The sequence below is a fragment of the Pogonomyrmex barbatus genome, unplaced genomic scaffold (genome assembly GCF_055798465.1).
Source record: "Pogonomyrmex barbatus isolate J1 unplaced genomic scaffold, ASM5579846v1 scaffold2, whole genome shotgun sequence".
NCBI lineage: Eukaryota > Metazoa > Arthropoda > Insecta > Hymenoptera > Formicidae > Pogonomyrmex > Pogonomyrmex barbatus.
The window spans coordinates 15,935,792-15,961,970 of NW_028297116.1; the positions used below are offsets into that span (position 1 = coordinate 15,935,792).

General features: G+C 38.4%; 1 protein-coding gene across 2 annotated transcripts; it reads right to left on the reverse strand.

The window, feature by feature from the left end:
• Window positions 1-4,700: 4,700 nt before the first annotated feature.
• Window positions 4,701-25,996, reverse strand: exex (motor neuron and pancreas homeobox extra-extra). Of its 2 annotated transcripts, XM_011638221.3 has the most exons (4): window positions 25,229-25,996; window positions 24,202-25,156; window positions 9,414-9,577; window positions 4,701-6,395 (listed from the first exon to the last, which is right to left on the reverse strand). In XM_011638221.3, exons 1-4 carry the CDS (start codon window positions 25,430-25,432, stop codon window positions 6,153-6,155), a joined length of 1,566 nt encoding a protein of 521 aa, XP_011636523.2. In that variant the 5' UTR covers window positions 25,433-25,996; the 3' UTR covers window positions 4,701-6,152. The 2 variants fall into 2 exon arrangements, with proteins under 2 accessions (XP_011636523.2, XP_011636522.2); XM_011638220.3 differs by having other exon boundaries at window positions 24,202-25,995.
• Between the last annotated feature and the right edge of the window lie 183 nt (window positions 25,997-26,179).

Here is a 26,179-nt window from a genome sequence, read left to right on the forward strand (position 1 = left end):
GCACTCGGGAAAATATGATGAAAGATAATAGATCAGACTCCAGCAGGAGCTATGGATTATATTAGTTTTTATGGGGATGTTTAATATCTTTCACGTTATTAAGCATAAGATATATTACGGTATATTCATTGTTATTATCTGACTTATTAAAACGTATAATTAAATTACCGATTACAAATAATCTTGCTTTATTCAAAGATAAAATAAATTAATGAAATATGATAGCTTACCATTACTCAATACGTCATTTTTTGAATGTTTTATATTAACATGTATTTCTTAGTATATTGAAATTTTATGATTTCATTGTCGTTATGGAGTGTCCAACGAGCGCTATTGCAGTGGCACGTCTTAACGGCTGGGACGGATTGTTGACGAATCGTGCAGGAAAGGCGTGGAAACTGGATAGCTTCCCACCTTGGAGTACATCATAGTGGCGAGGAGAAGAAGCTTGAAGAGGATAGATAGGAAATGACATAGCGAGTTGGGCAAGATGAGCGAGTTGGGCAAGATGAGCGATGAACAAAGAGGGGAAGAGAACAAGAAAAAGAGTGAAGATAGAGAGAGGCAGAGATAGAGATAAAGTAGAGACAGATGTAGAAATCAGGATAGGGTATAGGCAGAGAAAGAGTATAGGCACGGAAAGAGAAGAAGAGAACGAAGAGAATAGAGAGAATGGAAGAGAATGGAAGAGAAGAGGGATAGATGTGCACGTAACGTGACGGACGTCGCCTGAAAGCTCGTCCGAGAGAGCGTCATGACGGCGTCGTCGTTGGGGTTGATTGTCGCAGATCTTATTATCCCCCCCTTGGTCTAAGGAAGCTACGGCCGCAAGTTAGTACGTGTACGTGTACGAGCACGTATACACGTGTGTACGTGTGTATGTGTTGCGCGAGCAAAGGGTAGGTTGCTGGAGGAGGGTGGCATCCCCCTTCGTCCTCTCCCACTGGTCCCCGCTACCTCCTTCAGCCCCAGGCTAACCTTGTTAGCGCTAATGACGGACTCTGCCGCGAGATGCGCGCGAGCCAAGGCAGGGACGTACATCTCGTAATCTTTACGGGATGTTCTAAGTCCAAGATGGCGGAGCTTGACCTTTGAGATCGTGAGTATTGTGTTGAAATTAAATTTCTTTCTTCTACGATATAATAAAAAATAATTGTGGAAGTTTAACCAAGATCCAGCTTGAAGATTAATCAAAATTTCTTGAGTTTCGCTGTATGAGTTGAACTAAGTTTTTACGTTTTAGGATTTTGGAAATAAAACGTTAATACAAATCATATATGTATATTAAATTTTGAGAAATTAAAACATTTATATTAATTATCAGTACATTTTAAATATTTTGTTAGAATAATTTTTTTATACATAAATATAAAAAAGAAAGATTTAATTTCATATTATAGAATAATTATAATATGCAAACCTTGTAAATTCTGTATTTATTTTATTTTTAATAGAAATTCCAGGTTATCATGTTGATGAAGCAATAAATCCTCGCAAATCCTGTTCTATGTTTTCTTACCAAACATGTTCTGTCACTAAGATTATTACAGATCGTTGGTGGCATCCAAACTCTCATAAATTCCCGGTATCTACAGTCAAAGATGCTAAAATATCTCTAATTCGAGAGAAAAATAGAAAGAGAAAGAGGTAACGTGAGGAACTCTCGAAGTAACCCTCGACGGCCCCCAAAATCCATTAGACCGGAAAACGAGGTAGAATCGTAGAACGCAATGGCGTCTAGAAACAAACGACGGCCGATAGGAGTGAACAAGCAGTGAATCACCCAAGCACTTGTTTACCAAGAGAATCAGGGATTCAGGGATGCCGTTCTCCGACTTGGAATCCAGCCCCATCGCGCTCGTCCTCCCCGTCCTCGGCCCCTCCGCCACTCATCCATCGGCCCACCGCTTCTCACACCATCAACTTTGCCATCAGCTCACCACCGTCGTATGGGATCTTCCGAAGGCGGATGGAGTAGCTCTTCGCATACGTAGACACGCGCCGTATCTTGGAGCGTGTGAAAGAGAGACGGAGGTGGCGACGGAGTGAAGCGGAGCACGAGAGCGACAGAGAAGGAGGGGTGCGAGGGGGTGGGAAGTTACGTAGACGCAGAAGCGGCACTAGAATCGCTAAATGTAATTCGGTTAAAAGGATTTTAGCAATACAATGCATATAAACATGAGTGCCCCACCCTCGTCGTCGCCACGTCCTTCCGAACTGCCTCCCTTCCGCCTGCACGCTGTCTTCGAAATCCTCTCCCGGCGACGGCGACGACTCTCGACTTCCTTCTCGAGCTTCTGTTACGAGATACGAGTGAAATCAACTAACCGAGGTTTAACGTCCGCCGAATGAACGTCGCGGTGAGAGCCTCGCAATGAGATCAAGCGATATGATTCCGAGGTTAATCTATATCTCATCGTCAGTGTTAAAAGCACAGAAGAGGATTTCTTTCGATTTCTAAAAATATAAAGTTACACATACACACATGCATAACATTATAATTATCATAAAATGTATGAAGAGAAGCTTATATAGTTCCTTTATTTTTTGTAATTATTAACATAAATTTAATCCAATTTTTTTGGATTAGCCTTTGGATTTAGCCTTTATTTGAATCACAAATTATACCTTTTTATTGCAAATATAATAATAATAATAAATTATCATATTGCAATATAATAAATGAAAAAATTGTCCATTTTCTTATTTATTAATATGATATTAGCATTTATCTTATTTTAATTTGAGATGCTTCTCAATGAATCATAAGCATCTCGTAATTACAATATGTGCAGCTATATTAGAATAATATGCAAATTGAAAATTAATTTAAGTAATAATATTAAGTAGTAATAATAGTTTTGGATATCCTGAAATTACTGACATATGAAAAATTAGTATAATTAAAGTTATTTCAAGTCTACGTCTGTGAAATATTACGTGAATGCGTGACTATACATAATGCGTTTTTCCAAATCTCCGCTCGCGAACGATCGCGGGGCACACGCTAATAAATCTCCGCGTGTTGAAAGAAGGGAACACGCGGAGAACGTGAAACGAGATTGGCCGTTATGCTAATTTTCTCAGCGTCACGTTAACGCGCCTTCGTGCTTTCTCGGGTCGGCGGCATATTTCTCGAAAAAAACTTTACGGCCATTTCCTTTTTCTGCCACGCCGCGCTATGGCGTAAACGGAAATGTGGCGCCATGCCAGAACGTTCTCGAGATGGTCCTGCCTGTTCGTCCGAGCAATCCCGGATTTTTCCTCGCAAATAATCACGCCCGGTAAAACTCGCTCGAGCTGCTCCCGCCACGGATTTTTCACGAGTAAAAGATGAAGATGAAAAATTGAAATAGCACATGACAAACGAGGAGAACTTGGCAATTGAATCAGTAGTAAGAACGAGAAATCGACTGACGAATCTGCGCGACAACGAAATTACGAGGGAAATATACGTGTAAGTGAAAAAACTCGAACACAGGGAAGCATTCGTGATACAATCTCGATAATGTTTGATGATCGAATTCAGCACGAATGATTTCTTCAATTTGTGAGAATAAAAAATATAAGAGTCACCTAGATAAGATCTAAGATATTTAAATAAAATATATATATATATATATATATATATATATATACAGTGTGTGTGTGTGTGTGTGTGTGTGTGTGTGTGTGTGTGTGTGTGTTTTGTTTAGGAAATTAATTTTATTTTTATTTGATATGTTTATATCAAATATATTATTGTGTAATATTATCGTGTTTATATTTTTTATCCTTTTTTCTTTCTCTTCTTTTATATCTTTTTTAAAATCTTGATTTATTAATGCACTCGACTTCGATTTCTGGTCTTCGTTTTCTGTGCGATGGCTTTCGACTTCGGAAAAATGAGATGGCAGCGCGGGAAAACGGAACGCAGCAAGTAGTGACATCGATCCGCATTCGTCAAATACGACTTTACCTCGTTCTTGCGCCGTTCCACCGAGTGATGACGTTTTCCGAATGAGCGGCTCTCCGCCGCCGGATCCCGCGGAATGTCGCGGAATTCGTAACTGGGGATTAGCATGTCATAAATACTGATGGCATAGCGCGGCACGGCGCTATTCCTTCGGGTGCCTTTCGAAACACGCCATCCGGTTCTCCATCGAGCACCCACTAGTCAAGCTCGTCCGGGGGTGGTTACCCACTGGGGGATGAAGCTTCTCATTTACAAGCCATATACCAATCAGCGGCCATCATGCAAATAACATGAGACCCGGCTCTCTCGCACACGCGGCTGAATACAAGTGGATCTGAGCGCATTTATTGTTCGAAATGTAAAGTAAAATCTGATATATTGTAACGGATTTAACTTAGCATTTTTATTATATAAAAATAATATGTAAAAGAAAATTAATTTTATATAACATTCAAGTAAATTACTTAAAATATTTTTTGAATAACTTTTATGTCAAATTAAACAACATATGATATAATTTAAAAAATATTAACATAAATATTTTTAGATAATTGTGATATATTTATCCATTTAAAAAGAAAATATAATTGACAGAGTAATTGGGAGGAATTTAATTTTATAAAATTGCTGATGCCAAAAAGCTGTTCCTTTTAGAAATCATCGACAAAATAATTTCTAATATAAATCGTATAATTCTGTTAAATAATTAATATCCTCAGATTGAGTGTGTTTCATTCGATAACATGCACGCAGGGTGAATAAATATACTTAAATTTATAATAGCGTTGAACGCCTATTAGAGGAAAATGATATTCATGGGGAAAGAAGGACGCAGCGAGTTTGCTCGATTTCATAATTTATTTAGGAACTTCTCGCGATATTATCATACCGTGTATCTGCATCGCATTCGCTAGCCTATGCGGATAATATTTACATTCACATCGTATGCCGTAAATACACGCTCCTCGCTCGTGCGCGCATTCGTATAGGACAATACTCGAGTAACGCCTACACCCTCTGGACAGGAACGATCCTACCATCTTGTTTTCTCTTTACACCGTTTATATTAACAACGTCGTGATTTTTCAGCGTTGGTCTGCGTCAATCTATTTTACAAGCCGAGCGAACACAGAATAAATAGTCTTTAGGATCTCTATATACACGACGTATTTAAATCAAACGACATCCGTCTCGAAGCTTCATAGATCTCGAGGATAGATTTTTTTTTACTGTCACGTATCGTTAAGTCACACAAGTCACAGCGTACAAATCTTCTAGTTGTTACATATTTCAAATGCGATTTACTCGCATTGTCCACAGGCAATGAAAACATAATTCGATTATAAAATCAATATCTTGTTTGGTTTGAGCAAGACACTTCTTTCAGCAGTGACGCTCGTGTATCTATAATAATAACTGTGATTAACAAGCGAGGTATCGTTAATGATGGTGATCATGAATATCATCTCGTTCGCACTTATTTACACATCAGAATTTTTGGTATAGTAAATTATAGAAATGAGATATATACACGAGATCGGCTGTTTTTAGTAGAAAATTGCATTCAATGACATGATGAGATCGAAATTCATCAAAACCGATGTAATTTTGATGCGCAGGAAAATAATTGTCACGGTTTATTCGTAACAATAGACGTGCGATAATTGGCGCAAGTCGCACTTTACCGAAGAAAAGTCGAGATCATGTCGATTTTTGGTTCTGATAGTAAGTCATGACAATCTTTATTGTCACATTTAACTATTAAAATTATATCGTAATCGATAATAAAGCGGGATATTTGTCTTTTACTATAAAAGTATCATCTATACAGGAACAATTATGCAGTCGAATTAACTCGAAACTTACTGAAACTTAGTTCTATCAATCGAATCGCATTTGATTTTGAAATAATCGTTCTTCTGAACTTAATCTTCCAAGAAGCATCACAGCTTGATGGCAATTCATATTTTTTTAACCGATTTTTAAGGGATCAACATTTTCTCTTCTCAAAAGAAATATTTCTTTTATTTTATTTATAACAAAATTAACAAAATTTAAACAAGAAATACTTTAATTTACCTATTCAGAAATATTTATATATAAAATCAAATGAGCAATAAAAATGTATGTGTGCGCACTTGCAACTCTTTGAAAAATGTTGATCCCTCAAGATTTAAATGTCTTTATTGGTTTTTTAGACCACATAAGGCCGATATAAAGGTTCCTGGAGATCCGTTCCAGTTCTTTGACTTTCCTGAAGCGTTCCTCTAGATTCCTCTGGTGTTCCAGGTGCATTCACACTGACGTCACTTCCAGTGTCCCGCTCGGCACTCCTCGTGCTTCCGGCTTCCTCGACTTTTCCACTCGCGCGAGCTTCCTGCTGTGCCTTTTTGCTGCGTTTCCATTTCATTCGACGATTTTGAAACCAGATCTTCACCTACAATAAGAGTGTATCGATACCGCATGAATTTCTTCAAAATTTTATTTTGCGACGTTAAAGAAATTACGTAAGCGACTTCGTGAAACTAATGACTATCATGTGCGAGGTGTGACAAAATACTTCGGCTGAGTTTCCTATTTGCCTTGTATTTAATTTTAGATTTTAAACAAAATATTATTCAAAAGAAAAAAGATTTTATATTTACACTCAATTACAACATATTTTAATGCAAATTATCTTATTGCAAAATCATTTATTTTTGCAATCAATTCTTAATCATTTTATTACAAATTATATTTAATAAATATTAAAATTAAAGAATGAATTGATATCTTTTAAATATTTCGCACATTTCAGATATAAAAATGATAAAAAATGATAAAAATTCATTCGTAGATATGTTTGTGAATTAAAAAATGTTCTAGTTTGATTTTGAATCGCAAGTACTAATTATGAGAACTGATGATTTGTCGAGTGTCTTCGATCTATGCCCGATTTAATTCGGCGAATGCGTGCTCCATAAGCGCGGGCAACATCACGTGAGCCACCCCGCGAGACGCAGTAAATCAGGTAGACAGATACAGGGACTCGATTTTTCCTCCCCAATCGTAAGAAAACGATGTAAATCTTTCGGACAACATATCATGTGCCCGGGCCAATCCCCTCCAGACACGATCGTATTATATCTTTACCCTCCGTGTAGGAGCGCAGCTTTCTCGTACGAATACGAATGGGAGAATCTGTGAATGTTTCGCCGAATTCTTGGGATCCAAAGAATCTTGTGTGTAACAAGATCGTAATTGTAAAATTCTAATCTCCGTAAAGTACGTATCAGTGACGATATAACATGTTACGATTTTATTATTAATGACCTGTTGTTTTTCAAAATTATAATGTTATAAGTTGAAATTTCGAAAATAGAATGTTTATAAAATTTCAAATTCACGAAGAAAAAACAAGAAATTAATTAAACATTGTAACGTAAAATAGTTCGAAGATTAAAAGTCTGTTTACGATGATAAAATATTTATTTCTCTTTTTAATGTTTTGCGTTATGAAAAGCAGCGGACACCATCGTTTTTCCGATCAGCTGAATGATTTGATAGACGAAACGCTACGACAGGACTTACGTGAATCATTCGTGTCGCGTTAACAAATAATTCGGAGCGCGAAGTAAACAAGTACGGGCTTGAATCAGGAGGGGGGGGGGGGGGCAGAAAATCAGAGAAGGTGAGAGCTGTAGGCACGAGCGAGTCCGTCGAAAAAAATGGATCGAAGATAGGGAAAAAAAGTGACGCCCGCGAAAATAAATATTTGTTGCAGATAAACTGACGAACGATAAAGAGCGAGCAAGCGAGTGAAAAAGAGAAGAAATAAATCGCGCTGTAAATTATTTCGCGAACCGAAATTAATCGACATTTTGTACATGAGAAACCAAACGATGATGAATCATAAGATGCCGAGAGAACTATCTCGATCGTAATCGCGATAAATATTGAAGATATTGTATTTTCTCACAGAATTGTTGCGTAAATCTTGCACGTGTTATTACAAAAATTACAATTACGAATTGCAATTTCGTGACTATTCGACTGCGAATATCGTACCAAATCTAATTAATTCGAACGAGGATATTGTCATCGTCGCAATAATATTCGCAAGTCGAGTAGATTTGATAAGAATCCAAAAGAAAGCAATCGTGTAGGAGACATAAAAGAATATAAAATACATCGAAAAATGTACTACTAATTTCATAAGAAATGGTCGAAGTAGAATATTTCGCGAATTTCTGTATGAAGTGATAACGGTAATACCAATATAACACTTTTGCATGATAATTTTTAGAAACTCGTGGAACTTTTAGGTCTCCGAAGAATTGATCGATTCGAGATAATAATAAAATTGATACGTAAAGAGATTTATTGGTAGCGTGCAATTTTCGTCCTTTTTAAATAAGCATTCTTCGTCGGGCGTCGCGACGCGTTTCGTTGTGATGCTCGCGCTTGGACGGTAAATCGCCGGTAATCGCGTTTCTGCAAGCGCGGAACTCAGACGTGAAATGGGTAACAGGACCGGGAAAGGAAGAAGGACGAGGAAGGCCGAGGTAGAGGCGAGGAGCGAGGCGGAATCGGTAAAATATCGAAACAAATCAGCGACTGAGCCCACCATAACTCAGACTTTCACGTCTGTTTGCCGAGCGATCCGTCAGGGCTCGTAAGCTTCAGAGTTATGTTTAAGTTGTTGAACTATGCGAGAGAGGATTCGCGTGCACACGGCGCCTGGATGGAGGAAGGGCGGGCTGGATTATTCGGAGGGATTTTCTCTCTTTCGAGGGTCTTCTTTTCCCCCTCTTTCCCCCCCCCCGCCCCTCCACGCCGCGCTCGCGCTCCCGTGACCTCGCGAATTTCCATTTCCGCGCTATTTACCGGTCGACGTCGCTCAACTCCTCGTCAGGCGGCTCTCGACGCTAACTTAACGTCAACTCGACTCCTAACTCCCGCCCTTCCGGGGAAATAACCGATTCGATTTCTTCAACGATTTTCGCAAGCGATTCCGTATCTGTCCGAATATGTAATTATGCAAAGACACTCTCCGATATTCCGAGAAAAGAAATGGATTATATGGATTTAATTTTCTCTTTTTTTCCTCAGCTTCTTACGACTTCGCGTACTAGTTTTGGTGATAGCTGTTATAACACCAAGTGGATATAAAATTAAAATCGTATATCAGATTGTAACGTTGTATCGAAATTACGTTATATCAGGTTGCGCAATGGCTTTCCTTTGCGATCTCTATAGAAATGGTGTCGATAAGCCGTTTTATTGCATAAGGTTTTATCATGGATTTTGAATTACAAGTGATTCACGTTATGTTTCTTCTCCCTGTTCAGACGTGAGTAATGAAAATTGCTAATCGCGATACTTATCGAGAGGTGATTCACGGGCTCAGGGCCATCATTGAATTTGGGGTATCGAGGAAGGTAATGCGCGATTCAACATTATTATCTCGATTTACCTGCGTTTCTGTAAGCATCAGCGACGTCGCGACCTCAAACCTCTTCGGTCTACTGAGGTACTTATTCTGTCGAAATTGCTTCTCCAATTCGAGAAGCTGCTGAGATGTAAAGGCGGTCCTGGGCCTTCTTGTTTTGCCCAGCAATGCGTGTTGTGCCGCGCAACCTGTTACAAAAAGAAATATTTTGCAACTTAAATTATGTAAATGATAATATAATTAATTTAAACGCGCGCGCACACACACACACACACACACACACACACACACACACACCATTTTTGATGCCGTATTGATTTTTGCACAAATGAAAACTTTCAATTAAAAATATTGCTTTATTAAATTTATTTGCATTCGATAAAAATCACAAATTGAATCCGATTTTAGTCCGGTGAAACAATCCGAAGAGCGAAAATGATTCATTATTGCGAGCCGCGCGATCCAATAAAAATCATCGAATGCTAATGCAATTATCGCGAGTGTAAATCCCTATGGATTACGGGGGATGATTTGGGGTTAGACGATAGGGGTGGGAAGCCGCCCCTGCAATTAGCCTCGTGAATGACTCTTGGTCAAGGGAGAATCACCAACTTATAACACCATAGGCGTAGGACACCATGGAATCTGACGAAATTATCGCCCGTATAATCATGACAATATTGCAATCGATCAGTGTGTAATGGAGATATGCGTTTACATTGCACCACACGATATATACGCGTATGTGTCAACAATTTATCCATCATCCAGAGTTATGTTTCAAATATGGTTTTGTATTGTTCATTAACAATAGATGCGGAGTCCGTTAAGATATGTTTTCCTTGGAAATGATATTCTTTTTTAATAATTTAAATCATGACGAAATTAACAATTATTATAATTGTCTTTTTAACATAAAGCGAATTATTTATAAAATTTTGAAATAAGTGTGAACTTTATAAAATAGATAGAAGCGATTGAATGAAATAGTATCAATGTGACATGCGAGATGTAAAATCATTAAAATACAATTTCTGAACTTGTAAAAATGTTCAATTTATATATGAAAGGCATCACTTGGTTTTCGAATTTCGACGTGTATATGAGAAATGCCGTTATTTTTGTCACGATGCCACGATGTCACGTGTTTTTGTTATTGCCGAGCGCTATGTCCACCGGGTTTCCACGATTAGGCGGCGGGGTGGGCCTTGCGTCACTGGCTTAAGCACCCTCGTAACTTAACTAGCAAGTGCGTGACCGGCTGTCAGTGTTTGTACACATGGCGGGCGTTTAGTCGAGCGCATTCGGATTACCGGTCGACGCGTGATTCACTAAGCTACGTACGAGCAGGTACGCACGCACGTTGTCGCTCTCCCTCAAAAGAGAGAACCGCGTATTTCGATATAGGGCGCGCGATTTCACGCCCGGTACACAAATAAGCGACAGTTTCGCGATATCTCGACGCCGCATTATCGGCCTCTTACACAGAGGGGAATTCTCGTGAATTTAACACACACAAAACACGGGTATTAAGAAAGGAATAATCTTTAGCGAGTATTAGAAAAGTGTTAAAAGAGTAATAATAATATATTTTGGAAACATTTAGAAATATGTTTTATGCTCATTTACGAAACTATTTTAATCAATTACGACATGAAAGAGATTAATAGAAAATATCAATAGTGAGTAAGATAATGAAAATTATAGAAATGATTAAACTGTAATCTCTATATCAAGATCTGTTCGAATAACGAAATGATTTTATTAAGTTCCCCTGTCTATATATAAGTTTGATTTTTCATTTTCTTTTTATAAAGTGTAAAAATGTAAAGCGTTCTTACGTAGTAATGCTTATAAAATGGTTAAAAAATGCGCACAGAGCATTGTTCATGAGAGTAAGCGTCAAGCGTGAGGGACGAGAGACTACATTTGATAGTTGTTAGTATTTAGACTGTAGCACATTTATTCGGACATTTATCGTTGGACAAAGTGGAGTTGGATTTCCCCTCCCCTATTGGGCACATATGGCCTGTGACCGATGATTTCCCTTCCCGCTGATTCGTGACAATTATTATTTGCGCCATTGCCTCGCTCGTCCCGTCATGATTTATTTTTATGCCCTTTTTTCAATTTCATCGTTCGGATGCACCGTGTACGTGGTGCCTATTAGATTCTCTTGACACGCTTGCATATTATACGGTATTATAAATTACCGAATTTTTCAACGTACAATAGTCTGTCTATCGCGCTTTGTTAATCTTCAAGATAAAGTTATTTCGCAGTTACTTAATTTCATTACGCTGATTGATACGCGAGTATTAATTCCACGAATATTAATTCCACGATCAATCATACAATTTTAATCTGCAATCATTTTTAGTCAACGTGACCAAAAAGTCGAGAGGACTGAATTGAGATAAGCTTCTATTCTTCAGAGTATTTTCTTGATAATTAATTTCTTGATAATGATAATGTATCAGTAATGACAATAACAGCAATCAAAACGACTTTTATAGGAATTAAGATTAAAGGATACGAATGCAAATCGATTATAGTTAAAGGAGTTATTTTGGAATTTTTGTAGTTTACATTTGTAATTATTACGATTCTCCTTGAAGATACATATATTATAAGAACTTTAGAACTTTTTGAATTAAGAATTTTATTAATTATGTTGAAATTTTGAAAATTGATATTTTATGATTGTTAGTAGAACACTTCATGAAAGTGTTAGTAATATTTTAATTCGCTAAAGACACGATCGATATTTTCGACATCTAAGAGTGGGTCTCGTTATCCTTGAAAGTTTAAAGAAGAGCGGTCAGATAAATAGCTGTCATAAATTATCGAATCCTTTGTCGCCAAATTGGACAATTCATCGCGATAATTATTCATTGGCGCGTTAGTCGACGTTACAGCCACACCAAAGAAATTCGTCTGCTGCGACCGAGGGTTGGCAACTGACATACGGTACATACCCTTCTATCATAGGGTCGTCGCGTTAACTATTGCGCTAACTAACTGCAAACAGTCCCCCTATCGTCCAAAAATAAACGCTATGTACCGTACAATCACAAAGTCGATAAAAATAATCGAAAAGTGAAATGATACGTATGACAAATATCGATATGTTCATTGAAGCGGCAAAAAGAGCAGAAAAATTAAAATATGTATCTTGTCTAGAATCAAATCTATACAAATTAATTATAAAAATAAATGTTCTGAATATTTACGAACAATTGGCGTAACCATTAATTTTAATTTTGGAGATGAGTAATAGTAAAAAAAAAATTCATGGTATTTCAAAGGTATTTCATTCTTAGCGATAATATAGAATCAAATCTATAGGAATTAATTATATATGTTACAAATCCGCACAGAAATTAATTATAAAAATAAATGTTTTGAATATTTATGAACAATTAGTGTAACCATTAATTTTAATTTTGGAGATGAATAATAGTAAAAGGGAAATTTTACTTTATGATACTTCAAAAGTATTTCATGCTAAACGATTCTAAAACTCCTTTGGCGATTACCTTTGGTGATTACGCTAATTTTATATAAATATTCAGAGCATTTATTTTCATAATTAATTTCTCTAATCCTTTACGATACATTTGCGATTGAATTGGCCTAATTTCATTGACACGCGGAGAATGCTCCGTGTCCCCCTAAATTGATCATTTGCCACACTGCGCGTCGATCAGGATCGGGAAAATGCGCAAACTGTGACAGATGTCGGTAAACATGAGAAGGGCGACTTTATCGAGTGGACAATCACCATTCGCGCTCTTATATCGAACGAGGGAACGGGAGGGGGCTTTTATCATGATAATTTAATTTATTTGGGGTCCCATCGGCCTCTTCATGCCGAGCCACCATTAAATAGTGCCGATCATCGCGGCGGTAAACACCACCTATTATCTGTACTTAAAGCAACCATTCTGTTTCTCTTTCTTTTTTTGTCCTACTGTTTCATCCTCTTCTGTAGTTTACCCCTCAAAAAATTACACTGTACCAGTCATATGAATATATCTTTCGTATCACAATGAAAGGTGGTGTGCGGTAGATATCGTAGCGAATTTTGTTTTATGTCGTTAACGGATATAGAGATATAATGGAGATAAATCAGTACTTTATATTACATATATATTTTTATATAATTTTAGATACAATTAATTTTAATAAAAAATAAATTTTATAAATGTCTCTATAAATTAATTAAAAATTTATAAATAAAATTTTCCATATTTTTTCTCGTTTAGCAATTTGTAACGCACTAACTTTTGGGATACAGTGATATAAAATATAAAGCATGAATCATTATTGTATTTTAAGCGATTATTATGAAATACTTACAAAATTAATTATCCGCATGTAACCTTCGTTTCGCTGAGCCGAGATCGGATCTCGTGCGATTTTTTTTTAGGGTCGGCGAATCGCACGGTATCTCGGACTAACGAGTAACTACCCTCGTTAACTCCCGGGCGAAAGGTACGCTTAATTAAAACTGATTACTCGATCCCAGCTCCCGCAGGAACTTCACCTTCGTTTTTAGTCCTTTTTGCGTCGGTCGCCGGAATGTTGGCGCGTTACCGAATGACCCGAATGCTTCACGTTGTGATGGAAAAGCATCGCAACGTATTCCCAGTAGTAAAATAATTATTATATAGATATATGTATATAATATGAAATACGATTATATTATATAAAATTATAATATATTTTCAATATCCTATATTATAATTAATAACTAATTTCAGTGACATTTATAATTGCAGCAAGAAAAAGAAATGGCTTTTGTGTAATAAAAATGATACTTTTTACGTTTATCTACAAGAATAAGATTTCGATAAATGTAGTTAATTTGATTAGTTTAATCGAAGTTTAATTAAATTAAAAATTTTTTCCCATATGTGGCATCAGAAAATTCAATCATTATGGTTGCACTGATGATGCAAATGATGATGGTAGTTTCAATAAAAATATGTACTTAAATAAGATAAATAACTTATTTGTACTCTTTCATCATCAGAGATTTTATTTTGATTCAAAATTATTTTTTCGTCGAATTTTCCATCAGAAATCGTACTCGATTCGTCTTTCACTCAGAGATGCATCGATCCTGCTCTTGCTGCACTGTCACGAGTACATAGCTCCCGCGGACGCGGTTCTACGCCTACGTAGCAGTCGAAAATGGCCTCCCTCTAATGGGCAGCAATTACCCAATAGCGAATTGCAAATTGGAATTAGCGTCCTAAATCGGCGTGTATACCTCTAACTGTGCCGCTGTACCCTCCGTCGCTCGGTCCGGCTTGCACCGCGCGCGCTCGTCGTCTCGAGGGGGATGGGACAGGGGAAGACGGGGGTGGATAACGCGCGGGAGGAAGTGGTGGGACGGCGAGCGAAGGGGTTGGTAACGACTTCGTCAGTGGTGCGTTCCCTCAGCTTTTGCTTTCGTGACTGTGTGTAGCGTGTGGGTGGGTGTGTGCGAGCGTGTGCGTGCGTATGGAAGAGGTAATGGTGTGTTTATCTGTGTACGTGTGCGGAGCATCGTGTGCGCGTGTGTGCGTCGCCGGCAAGCCCCGCCCGCGGTCCCCGGAACCCCTTCGCCGTGTCCCGCCCCCCGAATTATCTGCCCCTCAGATCCGAGCTAAACGAATCTAGGCGAGTTACGTCGCTATCCACCGTCTCGCCACCCCCGCGCCGTCCGACAGCCATCCCCGACGAGGATGCCGAGGATGATCATAGACAGGGATGTAGCCGGACGAGCGAACGGAAGAGGGAAAGAGAGACAGAGAGAGAGAGAGAGAGAGAGAGAGAAGATGGCGGCAGGAAGGAGGCGGAAAAGAAAGAGAGAAAGCAGAAAAGTTGGGCAAGTTTTATCAGGCTATTTTCCTTACCCGAAATGGCTGAATTTAATCCCGAACTCGGGCTCGCGAGCTCGCCACAAATCACGCCATAAACATCCACGATGTTACTTCTTATTCTTGCCGCGCGCATCTCTACTCGATTCGTCCGGTTCGCCATCTTTTTCCGCGCCTTCGGACATATGCAAGTTTCCTTACAGTTTCCGAATTGAGTGTCGCGCCGAGTGTTAATAGATACTAATTAACACATTGTAATTGTACCAATCAACAACAGTACAACAATGATTATGAGAAGATAAATTTGTGATTTTTAGAATCGACTTCAATGATCGTAACTCAAATCTGATTTCCTCCCTTTCGGTCTCCAATCGGTCTTTAGCGTTACTAATCACTGATCGCAGTACTCTAATTCTTATCACTTCTTATCACTACATTATGTAATATGTTAATGGATATTTTTTTCTTTGTCGTCGAAAGGTATTTTCTCATTCGGGAAAGACTGAAAAGCACCGATCTGCTGTATTAGAAAAAAACCGGTTCGTTCCTCCTGATTCACTCCGGCAAAGAGTCAAAGGTGTTTTGCAGCCGAAAGGAACTCGACCGTGTTGCATCACGTACCCGGTAGCTATCCTACGCACGTGCACACACACGCGCGCGCGCGCGCGCGCGCGCATACACACACACACACACACACACACACACCACGTACTCACATACGCGCCAGCTACGCGAATAGTATTACCGACAAGACCGTATATAGACACGGGATGGCGCGTTTGAGCGAGCGCGCGGGATGTTACACATCGGGTAACCAAGATCTGTTTACTTGCGGACGGCCAAACTAGCTGGCAGCTAATTCAGAAACGCCATTACCACCTATACGCTTATAGGCGGACCTGATGCTGCCGCCGCCACCGGCTTCTAGTGTATATACCCGCGCGTATATATACCCGATGCGTGCTTGCGTGCTGCGTGCGTGCGTGCGTGCGTGCGTGCGTGCATGCGTGCGGTGAGTGAGCGCGTCGGTTTACTCTTTCCCGTTTTCGACTATCCGCGCTCGTCGTCCATGCTCTCCGCCGCGCGCCGAGCTTTAATTTCGAACTCCGTTCCGGAAACAACATCGACATCAGGTCGTAGTTGTGACCCGACGTCGAACGAGAAGTCAATCGCTAACGACGCTGATTCGCCCGACGCCGACTTGTCGCTTTCGGAGTGCTCTCGTCGGCGAGGGCTGTGTGTTGAAACCGCTACTATTACGATAAATCCAATTCCCGATGACTACATACACGAAAAAATAAACTTTGATTTAACTGTCATTAACTTGTCACGATTTCGTTCTTACGAATAGATGAAATTTTTTTTCTGTTGAATTTTGATTTCTTTTTTTGGCAGAAACATTTCAGTTTAATTCATCTAGTTTAACGAATATTTTGGTAAAGACTTTATGATCTACTATATTAAAAATTGTATTTACTTTTTTTAGATTACTTTAATTTCTGATTTTTAATTAATGAAATAAAATTTTTCTTTGGGATACTCTTTTTAGTGCAAATTTGTAATTAATTGTATTAACATTAGAATAATTATGTTGCACATTAATCTATAAATCGATACGTTAATCTTGAATTGTATACGTTTTGTACCCCTTTCTTTTCCTTCATTTCTTATCGAACTTTCTTATCGCGTAATTTTAAATGAATACCCGATTAAATCTCCCTGGAAGTAGATAACGCGGTGATATCCGGTGCAATTAGCCGCGCAAACCTAGGTATCTGGAACAACATAAGCGTTGTGGTCAAATTAATAGGAATGTTGTAAATCCCGAACAAATAGGATTAATCCCCCGCAATCGGCGCGCCATATGTTAAAGTATAGAATATAAAGGGTGGCGCAATACGATCCATTAAGAGTTGATAGAAATTCCTTTCGTTATCCACACGATTTAACTAGTCGAGTTAACTAATTTTAGAGTTATTTTCTAATCACTCTTATTACAATAGTCCATTATATTATATATCAGGTACATATTACTTTTATTACATCATTATATTTTGTATATTATGACATATGACACATATTTATTACATATCATTTTGTTAGTGTAATATTTTCATAATTATCGCGTCATTATTGTTCTCCATATATAATATTGTAAAAGTTAAAGTATGCAAAGCGACTGGGCGAGCAGCTGTCGCTCGCAGATCTCCGACGGAAACGTGAAATTGGCCGTTTAAACGGACTATAAGTCCGCGGAGTTGCCATGGGAACGATATGGTGACGGTAGTGGCAGAGCGGCGGCATGCTGGGACGTGGGAGGCTGCGAAGGGGATGAATAGACGGATGAATGACGCACAATTAACTAATTAAATCATCCGCCAACCCCTCGCGCGCGCGCGCGCGCGCGCGTGCTCTCTGTCTCCCGAGTATCATCCCCCTTTTGTTGGTAGAGTTTCCGCCGCCATCTCCTCGCCATTGTTTCTCCCTGTTCGTATGGACGGCAGGATCAGCTCGAAAAAAAGAGGAGGAAAAGGATAAAAAAATGAGATTCCGGCCGTATCGTCACGCCGCTATCCTCACGGTTCGTCAAGTCGATTTAAGCCAAATTGCCGATCGAACTGTCCGTAAAGAAACGAATCCTCCTTAATTGCGGTTCCTCGAGGGAGGCTTTCTGTTTTCTTCGACCGAACAAGAAAAGAACGGCGATTTGATGGAAATTTATTCAATAAAATATGCCATGAGATATTTAACTAATGTTTGACTAATGGATAATGGATTAACAGTCCGGATCTATTTAGCTTGAAGATACGCGATCGTTTCTCATTTCTTATAATGTGGGATCATTTAAGAAAAAAATTAATGGATTTGAATAATATAGATCTTTTATTGATTAAAAAAAAAAATGAAAAATTTTATGAAATGAATTAATCCGCATGCACATACTTGTGACTAAAAAAGATTCACTTTGATTTATATTGTTATTTTACATCAAATTATTAAAAAATTATTTTAAAATGTTCATAAAAGTAAAACAATTTCTTTGGAATTTATTTTATTGGTTTTTGATAAATACTTAACTTTCTTCTTTACACGCAACTTTTTCTTATTATGTGTAGAAACAAAGACACACACACACAATTTATGAAAGAGGCATTTATCAAACTATACAATTCATTTTCAAGATATTTAATTTCATTTTACGATATTTTGCGGTGGGCGTATGGCACTAAAAGCAAATGGCAATGCTGTTTTTTCTTCGACATCCTTCGGTAAATATAACTATCCTTAATTTCGTTTGTGCCTTCTACTAAGAGCCTCCCCATTAACTTGAAAAAATATCTTCACAGACCATTGGCCATTAGAGAGGAATTTGTAACTCGATTTACATTCACAGTGAGAAAAAGATTGAGAGAGAGATTGCTCGAGAAATAGAAAAATGTTCATACGACAAACGATATCAACATTTTTTTATACGAAAATAACGAAATGTAATTAAAAATGTAATTAAAAATTATTTTGCATATATTTATAATTATTTAACGTTTATTATTGAATTTAATGAGGTCTCTGAAATTATAATGTAACCAGCAACATTCGTGAAGTAAGAAGGGCGCAGACGCATGAAATAAAATATCAACGCGAAAATTTTGTATTTCCATAATCGGCAAATTAAACATTCGCTATCATTAAATCATTGGCATTAAAATATGTAAAGCAACGCTGGAAATAAAAGTCACGTGTTAGCAGTTTTATCGTACGCGTGATTTATCGCGCCCTCCACGATTATTTATATATTTGCCGTTGATATCGGTACCTGCAATTAATATCGTTAAAACGCTTAAGGATTTTCTCAGCGTACGCGTATCGTGTAAAAAGGCCATAAATTCGCGATGAATAATTTATTTCTTCCCTGGTGCCTGGACGAGGACAGTAATTATTACAATTGTACTTCAACTCGCGCGAACGATTAATCATCGCTGGTGTGCCTATATGACTGTTGCACCATCGGAAAATCGATGACATTTTACTAATCCAAAAGCCAATTATCGACTAGTGTCGATCATCGTTGATTGACGCATACATATGCCATACAAGTAAAAAAAATGTATGACATTCGAAATATCATGTAGCGCATGGTGAAAAATGTGAATAAACTTTTTCCGCTCTTGCGAACAAGATATATCTTGCATAATATTAATTTATCTCATTAATGCAGACTTTTCTGATACAATTATTAAATACATAATATTAGATTGAAATGTAGACTTGCCTTTAATTCTGTTTTATGTCATTACTTTTCAAGAAAGAGGATAATAAGGTATATTTTTAGTCTTTATATTATTTTTGCAATCCGAAAAAAATAATAATCATGAGATGTTTGTAAAATATAAAATTTTATCAAAAAAAAGAGAAAGAGTATTTTTTGAAATAATTCTTATTTTAATATTAGATGTCTATTCTCTTAAAAAAAAAGAAACTATTTTTTTATATTTATCCTGTAAAAAGTGATTTTAATACCAACAGCATGAATTTTAATATTACATATTGCTGTTATAATATATTTGTTGCGTTTAGTAAATCTATATCTGCATGTGAAAAATTTACATTATTATGGTAAATTTTTTTACAAAGAATGATGTGAATTTTGATACTAATTTTTCATAAATAAATCGAAGTTTTTGATGTATATACATATTTGTTTTTGATGTATATACATATTTTTGATAATACGATGATTATCATAAGCAACATATCATCATTGGATAATTCGATAAAAAAGACACACATTTCCCGTTATTATTTCCCGTATTTAACAATTTTAACTTAATAGCCATTAGTACAGATACGAACCAAAGGCATCGACTAATACAACTTGACTGAACTGTATAGACGCTGTAGCGATTGGTTGTTCGTAATTACGTGTCGCGCCGTCACATCGTATGTTGTTAAAACAAAAAATATCTCATCAAAGTCCGTTGTTGTTGATGTGAATGATTCTCAATGATTTGGTATTAAAATTCACATTGAATTATTTAAACACATGGTTAAATAATTTCACATTGATATTTTTTAAAGTGTATATATGTTTCGTTTTAATTGCAAATATTAAAAGAAACAAAAATTCTTACTTTCCACGAATACTAGAATTGATAAAACAAAATTTTGATTGTTTATTTCTTCTCAGTGCATTTCCTATGCTTTTTACCGTATTGTCTTCATCGTCCAGATAATTTTCGAAACTTGAACCTTTCGAAGATGTCTGATTAAAATTTTTCGCAATAATTTTTCGATTATTTCGATTATTTCGATTAGTTTAACCCTTTGTTTAGCGATCCGTCATTATGAAAGCTATATATTTCGGGATTAAATAATTTGTTTCTAAGGCGTCCACGCAACATAATCGCAATAATACGTTTGTGATAACGACGAAGTTTTGTCGTTTCAATGGACATTCTATTCGGCGGCGGCAATCGATGGCCGCAGAATCACGCTAATTAGAGCGACCGCGGTGCGGGCCATCCATTCGTAACGCGATATGGATAACTATCTAGCAGCGGATGGTGACGCGAGGTTGGAGTGCGGTGGGCAGCGGTACCGTCCGGGCACGGGGTACATCGTGCAATACGTGGGCCCCGACACGTGCACACATCCCGCTTATAACGCACTAGTTAAATTTCGATACGCCGTTACGCGCGGCATGGGATAGATGAAACATGGTGTTGTCGTTGCGTCGCCGCGCGCGGGCATAACGCGCGACAAATATTCCGCAAATAAAAGCTCGCATCATCCCCCTCGCCGTCCCCGCTCTTGTCCCCCCTTTTCCCCGCGTTATTTGCAGAATGTCGCGCGGGGGTAGTCTGGCCGCCGGCAATTTTTAACAAGTCGAGCCGTGTATCCCACCGACGATAGCTTCCAATGAGCATGCCGGGGGGAGGGGGAGAGGGAAAGGGGGAGAGGGGGAGAGAGGTAGCAACGGCAGGGGCACATTCGATGTATTCGATGCGCGTTTTATTTCGTGCCACGAGCGCGCGCGCGCGCGCGCGCACGCACGTGCACGCTCTCTTTCTGTCTCTCTTTTTTTCCGTTTTCTCTTTTTTGCGCTTGTTTTACGCCACCGCTCGATTTTTTCGCCTTTTTTGGTCGAGCTGGATTGCTCGGCAACTACCAATCAGGATCATCTGACAGGAAATACCCCGCGCACCCGTCACCGTTCGCCACTTGTGTCCGCGGCGTCCCCGCCGCCACTCCACCTCTCATTTCTGCTTCCCTTCCTCCTGTCTCCGTCCCGGGATATCCGGCGCCGCCATCGCCATACGTTCACTGACCAATTTGTTCGATAAAAGCCCTCGACTGATTGGCCTGACAACGCGGCCACGGCTCTTTTTTCCAAGCGCGAAATTTACCGTGGCAACCAGATCCCTTGTTGCACCCCCTTTCCTCCCTCAAGCCTTTGCTTTCTTTCAAGCCTTGCCTTTCAAATTTCTCTGCCGCCACTTAATACCCTTTTCTTCTACCTTTTCGTCTTTTCCTTCTTTGGATCTCTGAAACGGTTTCTGTGATTCGTGGCTAGGTTTGCGAATTAGTTGGCAGCGATGCAGTTCGTCGTTCTCGTGAATAAGAGTTTTGTAGCAACTGGACAAAAAGATGCGCTTGAGTATCTCCTTATCTTTCAGGAAGAATTGCAAAAGATTAATTAAAATCTGGCAAATAAAATCTTAGTAAATAAAATTTCATCGAGTTGAAAATTTTAATTTAAAATACTCGATGCCTCTTCTAAAAGATTACAGGCTACAAATGATCTTTTCAAGAAAAAAGAAATATAATTATTAAAAATAATCCTCATGCAAAATTTAAGAAAATTAATTTTGAATGACTAAACTTTTATAAAGCTTACATTTTATAATATAATGTATTTTGCTTTAGATATTTTTTTAAACAATTTCGATACTCTATGTTCAAAGGGAGACGCGAGTATGCGAACGTCACATTGCCGTTATCAAGATAACGTAAAATTTGTATAGTCGGCCAATATGGTCTGGTGAAGCGGTACATTAGACACGTAAACATGTACTATCTGCTCATCGCAACGGCAATCTGTCTTTCGACGTTGCCTCTCACTTTCGAGTTAATAGCTGGTAATAGCCGTCGAGAGCTAACATAACACAACCTCCCACGCATGAATTACCGTCGATCAACGATATCGCCTGACAATCCACTCACCCACGCAAGGAATTTCGATTTTGCGCAATACGCGTCTCCTTTCGTCCTGCGGATTTTCCGACAGGAAAGCTCGGCTCTTTCTTTTTCTTTCTTTTGAACATTTTATTACACGCTTTAATAATCAGAATCGATATTTTTCAATATTTTGTTGATAGTCAAGTTGATAGTCAACAAATTAAATTCTGTCAAAGTAAATTGTAATTGTAATATTTATGGAAAATTTTTATTGCCTATTTACACTCGCCAAATTCGCAAACGTTGTTTAATACGATGTACTAAGAAATTGGATAATTAAAAATTGTTTTAAATTCTTATTAGGAATTATATGATTTCAAATTTGATTTTACACATTCCTTTAAGTCGGATTCGCTCGCACTTATTCTCGCGCTATCTCGCACGCTATTTGTTGCAGATCCGCGGTCAGTGATAAAATCGCAATCAATGTGTTTTTTTTTCTGGGATCGACACATCAGTGCCGGCTTAGAAAGAGCGATTTATGAGGATTGTTATCGACTTTAACGACCGTTATCGGCTACGCTCGATTTCCTCGCAAATTATTATCGAATCGTTAATTTATCAGATATAAGAATAAGCTTAATGGTTTTAACATGAAGGTCAATTGTCTTTTACAATGCATTATAACTATTTTATGCAGTATTTATAATTTTATTCTTAGTCATGATAAAAATCGCGGATTCTAAAAATCGGAATCAAAAATTCTACTTTTAAAAATTGTATGCACACTTTTTTATATTTTTCTCATAAACAATACGTATGAATTGTTTTCATAAGAACGAGAAATATTTTTTTTTTTATATAAAAACTTATACAGAATTTCTTTTTTTAAAAAAACACTTACAAAATCTCTTTAATATAAATTTAAAAAATTAGTTACTTTATTGATTTCTTGTAATATATTTTATATAGATAAAAGTTTTAAACTAATTACCATACCATACTAATTATGTTAGTTAAACATTATTATAATATTTAATTTATCACTGATTTTTATATCATGACTTTTAACATTTTTTAATACTATTTCACTTGAAGCTTTATATGAATTATATCTTATCATAAAATAGCGGATTTTAATTTGTGTCGCTTTTTATAGCGATGATAATTATTGTGATTTTCATCAGATCATACGATTAATTGCTTGTATCGTTCTTTGGTGCGGCGCGATCATTATGATATTATTCAATTAATTACAAGCATCTCGTCAATCGATAAGTTCAATTTAACGGATATGATTATGTTTTTGTTAAAATAAATAATGATGCAATTTAAAATGTTATTTTAAATTAGATTTATACAAATTTACATTGTTACATGCACTTAAAAAATTTTTTATTTATTGAAACTACAAATTATTATATTAACGAAACATTTCAATTTGTTAAAATACATAATTGACAAAATTAATTCTAGTCTAATTAATATTATTAAAAATTTTATCAATATTATTTATAAATTCTTATTGCACATTAACTTAGATATGCTTTCTTTTAGATAAATTTTGCGATGAAATTTTTGAGTAATAGTATCTTAAAATTTTGTCAACGTAAAACCTTTTTTGTTTTCGTACAAAAATATCTCCTTCTTTGTATATTTCATATCATAATTATTAAGAATTGTAACGATTCATCATTGTGCAAACAAATCAAGATATCTGAAACAATCGCTGTGATTAATCAGATTATTTGCGTCGATTTACTCACCGGCTAAATCCGCGGGAAGTCTCGGATATAACATGCCGGTTCGGGCGAACCACTCGAGCTGGAGTGGATGAATGTGATGCTGCTGAGGATGAGGCCCTCCGGATTGGGGATGGCCGACCGGCTGACCCTCTTTGTGTATCGAGTGGAAGGCGCTGCCACCGGCTGGATGATAATACAATCCTCCGGGATGGATGAGTGGTCCCGCGGGATGCAGGAGGAGGCCCTGATTCTGCCTGACCACCGCCGCGCCCATGCCATAGGGCCCGGACGTGAGACTCTGATGGCTCAGCATCCCATTACTGGACGGATCCTCTGAACCAGGAGATATTGGAGGACTGGAAGCAGGACTGCGACTCGCGTTGCTTCCGGGACTAGCGCTTCCGGTTCGTGTCGGATCCACGTCGACCGACGTGTCGTCCTCGACGTTATCGAGCCGGTCGTTCCGGTAATTGCTAGTCCCCGTTTCGGGCCTGAACTGGCCTCTTTGGACAGACACGCCGGAATCGCCGGGATGAAGACCGAGGACAGTCTCGCGATTGGCGGAATGTCTTTCCCGAGCTTCTAGACTCGGTGAATCGGACTCGTGATGCTGAACAAAAGGATTTAGAGGATTTCTCAAGGCGGTTCTTTGGTCTCCGGGACATCTTATGGCGTTGGGGGACTCTCGTTCTTGAATGCTTCCAAGGTTCAGACCGTCAGATTGGACACCGTGATTTCTGGAGAATGATTTCTGTCGATCGGCGGTCGACTGCTCTATTTCATTCTGCTTCGTGGCGCGACCTAAAAGCGCGTCGATGCAAAAGGACGTCTTGCCGATGGAACTGTTGTTTTGATTAGGCGAGCTGAGAATATAATTTTGCGGCGAGGACGTTCTTCCAGGAGAGCTTTCCGGTTCACGGCAACGACTCGTCGTTATTTCATCGTTGAAACATTTTCTGGAAGAGTTTTCCGAATCCTGGAAAAAACCAGAACCCGCATGGTCTTTGGGGAAACGTTTACTTCCGGCATCTTCGTGATATCTGATTACCCTATCCTCTACATCTGGCGATCTAGCATCCACGAAACGTACTTCCTCGAGCGATCTCACTCGGCTGTCCAATGGCGATCTGGCATCCTCCGATCTGGGCGAGGATCCAGAATCTTGAAGTCTTTGTTGAAGGTTGTAGAGATGTCGCGGATGCTGATGCAAGTCTTCTGAGATCATCTGCGCGTTGTAATGCATAGCTGCCATATCTTAAGCAATCACTGTAGATCTTTAACACATACTTCCTGATGAGATTATATTCTTACAATGTCAACACTAACTAGAATCTAACAGAATCTAGATGTCACTTGAGCAATATAGCAATCCCTGCTTTTGACACTGACTCAAACGAATTATAAATAACAATGTTTATAAGATTAACGGTGACGGTTGAATAGTGTGCCAGAATGATTGCCAAAATCAACACTGTCACAAACTAACTCTAATTACGATGAAGTCTTCAACCCGATCGACGATTATAATTCCTTAAACTGATCAATTATAGATGACGATGGTGTACCTGTATAAATCTCAGCGGTGTCTCACACAGTTTCGAACAGTTATTACGTGGACATGTCATCAGAGCGATTGTTAACCGGCACACAATTCGGTCATCCACACTCGATGATCGACAATCGTTCCCTTGTAACCGATCGTTTTCGCGATTATATTATTGCGTTATGATCCACACTAAGCCGACGACTCGGCGTCGCGTCGCAAAGTGACGTCGCGAGTGACCGCGTGTCCGCCGAAAAAGCTTCTCCCACTAGACAGAATCGCTGCAGCTGGCTTTTGACTACGCCCATCGCGAATCGGGCGTGTCTGAACTACACACCCACGGATCCTTCGGTGGGGGTGAGATACAGCAAGGCACTTCCGTCGGGTGCAACGGGGATAGCGATGCCACCCTGGAGTTTCCCCCTCGACCAATCAGAGATTGCGTAAAGGATCGGC

Coding starts and splice junctions, on each gene's coding strand:
- exex (XM_011638220.3), bottom strand. CDS start 25,432: ATGGCAGCTATGCATTACAACGCGCAGATGATCTCAGAAGACTTGCAT. Junction 9,578..24,201: donor ACTTCCCGCGGATTTAGCCG/GTGAGTAAATCG, acceptor TTTTTGTAACAG/GTTGCGCGGCACAACACGCA. Junction 6,396..9,413: donor TGATGCTTACAGAAACGCAG/GTAAATCGAGAT, acceptor CTCTTATTGTAG/GTGAAGATCTGGTTTCAAAA.